Source organism: Danio rerio, chromosome 1 (genome assembly GCF_052040795.2).
Source record: "Danio rerio strain M-AB ecotype USA chromosome 1, GRCz13ab, whole genome shotgun sequence".
NCBI classification, from domain to species: Eukaryota; Metazoa; Chordata; class Actinopteri; order Cypriniformes; family Danionidae; genus Danio; species Danio rerio.
In genome coordinates, this window is record NC_141021.1 from 60,678,623 (window position 1) to 60,689,280 (window position 10,658).

At 39.2% G+C, this 10,658-nt stretch overlaps 1 protein-coding gene across 2 annotated transcripts; it reads left to right on the top strand.

The window, feature by feature from the left end:
- The first annotated feature begins 2,979 nt into the window (after nt 1-2,979).
- On the top strand, nt 2,980-9,520 carry si:ch73-236c18.7. Of its 2 annotated transcripts, none has more exons than XM_087237848.1 (8): nt 2,980-3,015; nt 3,472-3,733; nt 5,183-5,299; nt 5,447-7,315; nt 7,439-7,612; nt 7,784-7,957; nt 8,233-8,279; nt 8,362-9,520. In XM_087237848.1, exons 2-8 carry the CDS (start codon nt 3,597-3,599, stop codon nt 8,889-8,891), a joined length of 3,048 nt encoding a protein of 1,015 aa, XP_087093974.1. In that variant the 5' UTR covers nt 2,980-3,015; nt 3,472-3,596; the 3' UTR covers nt 8,892-9,520. The 2 variants fall into 2 exon arrangements, with proteins under 2 accessions (XP_087093974.1, XP_087093973.1); XM_087237847.1 differs by having other exon boundaries at nt 3,564-3,733.
- The last annotated feature ends 1,138 nt before the right edge of the window (nt 9,521-10,658 follow it).

The following is a 10,658-nucleotide window of genomic DNA, read 5'->3' on the forward strand; positions in this document are numbered from 1 at the left end:
GGGGCGTAATGTCCACTGTGGGTCCAGACCCTCAACTACTTACCAAGACCCACACCGGAACCAAGCCAAGAGTCTGGCTGTGTCGATGCGCACTTCCGTGACCAGAAACGTTGCATGCACACTTTTTTGGCTCAATCAATACATATCCTAAACATAGCTCAAACATGGCTGGGGACTTTAACACAGCTCGACTCTTGGCTTGGATTTGCTCCTAGTGGTGCAGTTGTGAGCTAATGGCCAAGTGAGTTGAACTTGTAAACAAAAGCTTGCTGGTGCAATTCCTGCAGAAATGCAGAAGATGTGCAATAAAACACACTTTCTCTATCTTCAATACCTACATGTCGTGATTTTGCCAAGTACAATGTGATCCTGGATTAACATCTATGTAATCCATACCTATTCCCTACCCCTAAAACCAACCATAACTGTACATTACTGCTAAAATTATCAACTGTGAACGCCAAATCATACTTTGTACTATCAATTGGAGATAGACAGCAGCAAAATTGTAATATTTTTTGTAATTATTCAATAGGCTATATTAACTATTTAGTCAACAGTCTGAAGTTACCTAACAATGGTGTATATTAACTTAAAGGAATACTTGACCCTTAAAAGAAGATTTCCTGTTAATTTACTCACCCACAGATATTCAAAGATAAAAGATGAAGGTGTCTTTCTTCAGTAAAACATTAAAAAAAGATGTGTTACATGCCAGCACTTATTTAGTTATTTTGTTTATTTTTGTGTCTCATCATGTGTTTGTCACCCAGTCCACTTCTGTGCTTGCTCCACCTACTCCCATCTCTGATTGGCTGTTTCACTTGTTCTTGCTGTAACCAACCCCATCTCTCCTGCTACCTGATTGGTTAACACTCTGCCCAAGTTCCAGACAATCCCTACATGCCACCTGGCCTTTAAAAGGTCTTCAGTTTGTTAGTTGAGGTACAGACTCTCTGACTCTTTGTTTGGCACCTTGCTTGCTTGCTTGCTTGCTTGCTTGCTTGCTTGCTTGCTTGCTTGCTTGCTTGCTTTCTTAGTGTTTGATAGTTTGTTATCCCCGTTTAATAGTATTGCTCGTCTTAATTGATTTACACTTTGTTCAACTTTGTTACTGCGAATTCTTACCTTTGTATCGCCATATCTTCCCTAACCTAATGTTTCCCTGTGAGTTTAGAAAGACTGGTAGGTAAGTATGTCACGTGACATACATATCAACACGTAGATTAACATTTGTCTAGATACACCATGTAAAAGGGTGTGTGCCAACCTGTGTATTTTTGGCTTAATTGTTAGTCAGTGTAGATTAGATAGGACGTCAATGACTTTTTTGAATCTTTTGTTTATTAGAATAAATTAGATGGGATTTGTTGTGAATATTAGTAAGACTGTTTGGTTCTTTTAGCACCACCCATAGCCAGTCTTTCTAACATTTAATTGCTTATTGTCTTTAACCTTGTATATATTGGAAATACCTCACTCACTGATTCACTCTCACCTTTTTGTAAATAAATCACTTTTTTTTTTCTCTACGTATTCTTGCTGTCCATCCTTTGACGCAATTTGTTTTTGAGTTTTTGCAATTACCAATTCCACCGTTAAATGTGCAAACCCATTCCCCTAGACAAAACAAGGGGTTGTAACAGATGTTTTGCAGATCTGTGGTCCCTGGTGATTCTTATAATGACAATGAATGGTTGCAGTGTTCATGGATAAAAAATAAACACGCAAACATGTTTAAAAAAAAAAAAGTCTTGTAAAGGTGAGAACCCCCTAATAATGGCTAATGACAAATAAAGGACTGCTTATGGAGAGATAATGCTAACTAAGAGCTTCTCAATGGTGCCAATTTGGTTTGATCAAATCTTTTATGTCGCATGTCTTTGCACTGTGGGAGGAAAATGGGGAGAACATGCAAACTCTGCACAGAAACATTGATTGGCCTGGTAAGTATTGTCATTAGCCATTGATAAATGTTCAGTGCAAAGTGCTTTATATTACACTTTGTAATAAATTAGTTTGAAACAAAAGTTTAACAGTGGAAATTGGTGTGAATTAATATTTACATTTTATTCACACTTAAAACACAAAATTTTGACTCAATGAAATAGTTCCTTGAGGTCTTGATGATCTGCCCCTATTAAAAGAAATAGTTTTCAATTCAATTCAGGTCATCTTTGTTTTTCTAGTGCTTTTACAATGTAGATTGTGTTAAAGCAGCTGAACACAGAAGTTCTAGTAAATCTAAACCGTGTCAGTTCAGTTCATTCACTCATTTTCTTTTTGGCTTAGTCCCTTTAATAATCCAGGGTCATCACTGCGGAATGAACCGCCAACTTATCCAGCATGTTTTTACGCAGCAGATGCCCCTCCAGTTGCAACCCATCTCTGGGAAACAACCATACACACTCATACACTACGGACAATTTAGCCTACCCGATTCAGCTGTGCCGCATGTGTTTGGACTGTGGGGGAAACCGGAGCACCCGGAGGAAACCCACGCGAACGCAGGGAGAACATGCAAACTCCACACAGAAACACCAACTGACACAGCCGAGGCTCAAACCAGCAACCTTCTTGCTGTGAGGTGACAGCACTACCTACTGCTCTACTGTGTCGCCCCCAGTCCAGTTGAGTGTGGTTTAATTTCCCTGCTGAAAGTCCAAACCCTGAAGAGCAAATCCATTGATGCGCAGCTCAACAAGTCCCAAACCAAGTAAGCCAGCTTCACCATTTTTTCTTTTGGCATCATTTATCTTTACAATCAGCTTAATTATATATTGGATTTTGTATCACCTAGTCCCTAAAAGTATGTGAATGCAAGATATTTGCATGTATTTACATACATATCTGCAAATAAATACAGAAACCAAAAAAAAAAATGTGAGAGCTCTGGTAAAATTAGAGGAAGTTTAACTGATGTTCACATGACAGAAACAAAAAAAGAGGTAGAAATACAAGACACCAAGCTATAAACCTGTCAGAACTGGATTTGCAATGGTCACATGTTTTCTGGTAAGAACTTATTCTTAATGTAATGTGTCGTCTTTTTAAAAATTGCCTCTTTTTGCATGAAGATTCAAACCTGCGTGTAGTGTGTTATTTATGCATAATAACAGATTTTTGTTATAATATATATTTAAATATTATCTATATTTTAGTTATATTATATATTGGTCATAAAAACAGCAATATCACTGTTAACAAATGTGATTGTTTTTATAAACATTTACAAAAAGTGCTTAATTTAATCTAATTTAATTGAATCCTTATTTTATTATGGTTTCATTTTAGTCTGGCATAAACTGAGCAAACTAAATACAATGATATACAACAAATAATTAGTTTTTAAAGAAGATAAACAACTTAAAGTATCTATAATAAATGCATTAAGCTCAACAGGACAATGAAAAAAAATATTATTATTATTTTTAAAGTGGAGTGTCAGTAAATGAATTGTTTTCTTTACAGAATCATCATCATTACCTCTAAACTCAAAATGAGACTTTATAATGGGCTTTCAAATAAATAAGTGTAAATTTAACCACTCAGAGTTTATTTAGGAAGTATCAGTGAGAGACGTCTGTGACCTTAAAATGAGTCTCAGCAAGAGCAAGGGCTCTAAAATGAGTTCTGCATCTCCTGGATCAACCTGCGTGTCTATGAAGAGTGATCAATCCAAGAATTTTGTTTCTCCACAAATCAATGATGGAACAGTGACCTCTGACCTCAGGTAAGACAAGTATATTTTTAGTTAGCTTAAAGAGATAGTTCACCTAAAAATAATTACACTTTCTGTTGGACACAAAAATATTTGAAAGAATGTTGGAAACTGGTAGCCATCGTCATACGCTGTAAATTATTCTCCCACTATGGATGTCAATGGCTACCAGTTTCTAGCATTCTTCAAAATATTTGTACGGTGTTAATTGAAGAAAAAAAAAATTGGAACCACTACAGTGTGCAACCCAGGCTCATTCTGGAAACGTGGCCCCGCGGACGTTTCTGGAGACCGCAAAATACGTCCTGGGAGGTACGTATTTGTGCAGTTTTTGTTTTTGCGAATCCGCGAGAGGCCGCTGTGCTGCGCTTTTTCGCGTCTTGAACGCCTCTCAGGAGCGCTGCCATTTACATCCGCACTGTTCTCGCGCGAAAAGCCGCCGGAGGTCGCTGTCGAGCGACCGTCGGTCTGACCAATCGGCTGACCCAGCCGCCCTCCTCCTCCTTCCCTAAACTCAAGTGACAATTTACAAAAGCCGTCCAGAAAAGAAAAGCAAAATCCCTTGTCCGCGTTTTCGGATTTTGCTGCATTCTCGCCCCATCACAAACTCGTTCGCTTTAAATTTTTTTGGTTTCTGTTTTTCATCTTACCTGATTTCTGGAACCGCTCTTCTCCGGACTCGAAGCCGGTCGTCGCCACGGGTAGCCCCTCCTCCTCCGGGCCTCCGCTCCGCCGATTTAACACCACGAGCTGGTGAGTGAGCCGTCAGCCCAGCCGGCGAGTGCGAAGAAGAGGAGCGGCTTCACACCGCCCTGTAGCGTTCGCTCGAAAAAAACAAATGCGGCCATACGTACCTCCAGCCACGTAAATCCCGGTCTCCAGAAACATCCGCGAGGCTACGTTTTCAGAATGAGCTTGGGTTGACAGTGTGAGTAAATATTGAGAAAATTTAGAGAGACACAAAATCACTTTCCAGAACCTTCACTATCACTGTTCTTCACTGGTAGACTGATCCTTGCAAAAATTTGAAACGTCTTAATAAGAGATGGACATATGTGGTCATAAATACACCTTGCAGGTTCTGCTAAATGTTGATAATTAAAAATCGTCGCCATTGTTCATGAGTTTCATGTTTGTCCTAAGCAGTGAAACTGACATGCTCTTTGTAATTAAAGATTATTTTTAAACAATTAAACATATGGTTCACCCAGATAAGAAAATATATTATGTATTCAGCCTCTGGTTGTTCTAATCCTGCTGGTACTTTCTGTCTTTTTTTATTTTATTTTTTTATAAATGTCCTACTTGCACGCGCATCAATTCTTGTCTCACTGGTACTTTGTTTTACTCCTTATTTGTAAATTATTTTATTTAAAAATTATCCAAACTGAATGAATGTAAATCTAATGACCCTTAACAGTATTTGTAGAGCAGCAAATGATGCATTGTTTATCATTTCAGCATCAGTAGAAAGCAAATTTCAGAGTCCACAGAACCCAGTGGTGTGTCTGTGAAGAGCAGCAGGTCCATGGAGCAACGTCATACATTCAGTGATGGACCAACAACCTCAAAACGACCGTTAGTACTGCACATCCATGTAGTAAATCAACTATAGAACATCTCACTTGAATGCATTTAAATACAATTAATCCATTCCCAAAATTGGACTTTCTGACAGTCTTCCATGAGAATTAAATCACACTTATTTCTTCATTTTAACTTCAGCAAGAGAGAAATCCATGAACAGACCAAATTGGTGTCATCAATTAAATTCAACTTACAAACTCACAAAAAACAGGAGAATCAAGAAACAGTTCTTAAGACACAAGCACAGGAAACTGGAGAACTGCAGAGAGTCAAAGACAAACTCAAAACCAGTTTGAAGAAAAAATATGAGAGATTATTTGAGGGAAACAAACTCCAAGAGAACCAAACCCTCCTGAACCGGATCTACACCCAGCTGTACATCATAGAAGGAGAGAGTGAAGGAGTGAACGAAGAACATGAGGTTTTACAGATGGAGAAAACAGCCAGAACAAAACACTCCCAACACACTCCAATCTACTGCAATGACATCTTTAAAGAGGAGAAAGAGCAAATCAAGACTGTTCTTACTAAAGGCATCGCTGGAATCGGAAAAACCGTCTCTGTGCAGAAGTTCATTCTGGACTGGGCCGAGGGAAAAGCCAATCAGGATGTAGATTTCATGTTTGTGCTTCCATTTCGAGAGCTGAACTTGATCAGAGATCATCAGTACAGTCTTCACACACTTCTGCTGGACTTTCATCCTGAACTTGAAGATCTGGAGCCCAAGATTTATGAGGAGTGTAAAGTTGTGTTCATCTTTGATGGTCTGGATGAAAGCAGAATCACACTGATGTTTTCAGACGCTCAGAAAGTTTGTGATGTGACTGAGACTTCATCAGTGGCTGTGTTGATGTCAAAGCTGATGAAAGGAGAGCTGCTTCCCTCTGCTCTCATCTGGATCACCTCCAGACCAGCAGCAGCCAATCAGATCCCCTCCAAATACATCAAGCGTCTGACAGAAATTCAGGGATTCACTGAGCCTCAGAAGGAGGAATATTTCAGGAAGAGAATCAGTGAGCAGCATCAAGCCAGCAGAATCATCTCACACATCAGAAGAGCAAGAAGCCTCCACATCATGTGCCACATACCCGTCTTCTGCTGGATCTCATCCACTGTGCTTCAGAAGCTCCTGGAAGAAGATCAGAGTGCAGAAATCCCTCAAACTCTGACTGAAATGTACATCCACTTCCTGCTGATTCAGATCAACATGAGGAATCAGAAGTATGAAGAGAGAGATCCAGAGAAACTCCTGCAGTCCAACAGAGAAGTGATTGTCAAACTTGCTGAAGTGGCTTTCAGACAGCTGATGAAGGGCAATGTGATGTTCTATGAGGAGGACCTGATTGAGAGCGGCGTAGACGTCTCTGACGCCTCAGTGTATTCTGGGATTTGCACTGAGATCTTTAAGGAGGAATCTGTGATTCAGCAGAGGAAAGTCTACAGCTTCATCCATCTGAGTGTTCAGGAGTTCCTCGCTGCTTTCTATGTGTTTTACTACCATGTGAACACAACTATGGATGGACTGAGGAATTTTGCCTCGGTAGAAAACCTGCTTAAAGGTGCTGTAGATAAAGCCATTGAGAGTGAGAATGGGCGTCTGGATCTGTTCCTGCGGTTCCTGCTGGGCGTCTCACTGGAGTCCAATCAGAGACTCTTCCAGGATCTACTGACACACACAGAGAAGAGCTCAGAGAGCATCAGGAGAAGCACACAGTACATTAAAGAGAAGATCAGAGATGGACATGGACTCTCCACTGAAAGATCCATCAATCTGTTCCTCTGTCTGCTGGAAGTGAAAGATCAGACTCTGTCCAGAGAGATTCAGGAGTTTGTGAAATCAGACAAACAGTCAGAGAAGAAACTCTCTCCTGCTCACTGCTCAACAATCGCCTACATGCTTCAGATGTCAGAGGAGGTGCTGGATGAGCTGGAGCTCCAGAAATACAACACATCAGATGAGGGCAGGAGAAGACTGATACCAGCCGTCAGCAACTGCACAAGAGCTCTGTGAGTGATTAATCTGGTGAAGAGACATTGCTGAATGAAATTTGCATTTCTGGTATTGAATTAATAAATGTTGAGTATTTTTTAGGTAAAACTGAATTCTCGTTTGTTCTCCTCTTCTTTCAGTCTTGCTGGCTGTAATCTCTCTGCTCAGGATTGTGAAATTGTGTCGTCAGTTCTTCAATCCTCAAACTGTGTCCTGAGAGAGCTGGACCTGAGTAACAATGACCTGCAGGATTCAGGAGTGAAGCTGCTCTCTGATGGACTGAAGAGTCCAAACTGTCAGCTGGAGATACTAAGGTATGTATGTTTACATCAGGCGTAAAACATATGGCAGAGTAATGTGTGGTTCATTCCACTGTGGTGACCCCTGATAAAAGCAAGGAATAAACTAAATGAAAATGTAATGTAAAGTCAGCTGATTATGCTGATATCTGTCTGTAGATGATCTGTTTGTCTGTGTCTCTGCAGGTTGTCTGGCTGTATGGTGACAGAGGAAGGCTGTGGTTTTCTATCTTCAGCTCTGAGTTCAAACCCCTCACACCTGAGAGAGCTGGATCTGAGCTACAATCACCCAGGACAATCAGGAGTCCAGCTGCTCCAACACACACTGGAGGATCCACACTACACACTGCAGAAACTCAAGTATGTGGGTCATTACTTGCATTTAAGGTTTTACACTAGTGTACTAATACTAGTACTCTTAGTTTTAATGTTAGTTAAACACTGCACATGTTGAATATGTTAATTTATCATTACAGTTTAAAGTTACATGTAGATAAGCACAAGAGTAAAATTCTTGCTGATTTCTCATTTGAATAATATTTTGTAAAAAATATCTTATAGTATTGTAAAACTGTTTCTCACTATACTTCAGTTCAATAAACAGCCTGCATGGCTTGTGTTTTGGTTTTGTTTAGTTTGGATTATGAAGGACATTTCAGGATCATATCTGGACTGAGGAAATGTAGGTCCACACACACACACACACACACACACACACACACACACAACTGTGCATATTTAATGTTATGCCTTTATGTGTTCAGATGCAGTTAATATCACACTGGATCCAAACACAGCACACAATCAACTCATCCTGTCTGATGGAAACAAAACAGCAACACATGTGAAAGATCCTCAGCCGTATCCTGATCATCCAGACAGATTTGATCAACAGGAGCAGGTTCTGTGTAGAGAGACTCTGACTGGACGCTGTTACTGGGAGGTGGAATGGAGTGGCTCTGGTCATGTAGGTGTTGCTTATAAAGCGATCGAGAGAAAAAGTGGGAGTAATTGTCGATTTGGACGCAATGAACACTCTTGGAGTCTGTACTGCTGTGATGAGGTTTACTGTTCCTGGCACAATAACAAGAGTGATGATATTACTGCTCCTTCATCTAAGACTAATAGAGTAGGAGTGTATGTGGATGTGCCGGCCGGTTCTCTGTCCTTCTACAGTGTCTCTGACACACACACACTCACACTCATACACACATTCAACACCACATTCTCTGAACCCCTCTATGCTGGATTTGTGGTTTATCCTGCATCTTCAGTGTCTCTTTTGGATATTTAACAACCTTTTTGGGGAAACCCCTCACAGTGGAACAAATGTCAGACAATTTCCTTATTAATTGTTAATTAACTCAATTTAACTAATGAAAAAGTCATTGAGACTCAGTCTTTTGTAATTAACTTTCTCAAAACTGCAACTAAAGCACATTTTAGCACATGATTGTGAATAGTGACAACAATGTACCGTGTAATATTGTATTTGCATTGTGACAATCAGCAATATGCTTTATATATACTGTAGGACATGTAAGAACGAGGCTTCAGTCAATGTTCTGGATCTGAAAATGCGACCTCGTCAAACAAACCCTTAAATCCGCTGATGAGCATGTATCAAACTGCTCCCAGATCAGTCCATACATCACACATCACTTCATTACTAATCAAAATGAGAAAGAGACTGATGGATAAGATTGAGTGTATTTCCAGAAAAATCAGAGCAGGGCAACACGGTGGCTCAGTGGTGTTGCACTGTGGCCTCACAGCAAGAAGGTCGCTGTTTGATAATTGAATAAAATAAATTGGCCATGGAATGTGTGTGTGTGGGGGGGCACGGAAATAATAATCAGAGCACGGAAACTTACGATGATCATTTTTCACTATGTAAAATAAAGGATTTTCTGAAATCAAAAAGATGTCATGGACCGTGAAACCTTTTTAGATGTAGATAATTGATTTAGCGAGAATTAAATTTAATGTTGAAGATCATCAATCATCATATACGGGGCTGAGAATACATTGGGCTTCTAGGCAAAATCACACCCAAGGGCCTTATTTATTTTTTTATTTTCCACAAAATTATAAATGTTTCTGCTTTATTACTTTTTAATGTGCTAATTAATTTTATTATTTCTCTATTTAGTTTATACTTGATTATTATATTTTATAAAATTATTATTAATATATAAATTGTTGATTATATTTTACAAAAGCTTTGAGCTTGTAACAGTAATCTTTAATGATCTTTAACGAAATCTCGCATTACAACATTTTCTGATGCTTATGTAACCCCACTGGTCCTACACCACCCAACCCACTTGGAGCTGCTATCGAATCGATGATTTTCCACATGGGAATTGGTTGCTCTACCAAGGAGGCTAAAAACCATGGCTTCTAGCTAAGAGTGAAGTTTACCTGCACATCACTTCACTAGCTGGTCTCCGCTACACTCACCCATTAACTTTAATTTCGGTACATTATTCTTTAATTCAATATATTTTCTATCTAAAAAATAATATATATATATATATATATATATATATATATATATATATATATATATATATATATATATATAAATATATATGCATAGAAAAAATAAGCTAGTCACAAAAAACATTGAGTGCGTTGAAATATGTTGATCTACTTTGCGTTGATTTAAGGACTTCATAATGATGATATCCAAAAAGTCAAATCTTATTCAGACAGCATACCAATACATTTTCCAAACATTCAGTTATCTGGACAATAAGGAAGTCTCTAGGCTGAGCTTAAAATGCAGTTTCCCAACTAGGACTTCACAATACAAACAGTTTCCTCCGGGTGCTCCGCTTTCCCCCACTTTCCAAAAACATGTGGTACAGGTGAATTAGGTAGGCCAAATTGTCTGTAGTGTACTAGTGTGAATGAGTGTGTGTGGATGTTTCCCGGAGTTGGGTTGCGGCTGGAAGGGCATCCGCTGCGTAAAAACGTGCTGGATAAGTTGGTGGTTCATTCTGCTGTGGCGACCCTGGATTAATAAAGGGATGATGAATGAATGAATAAATGAATG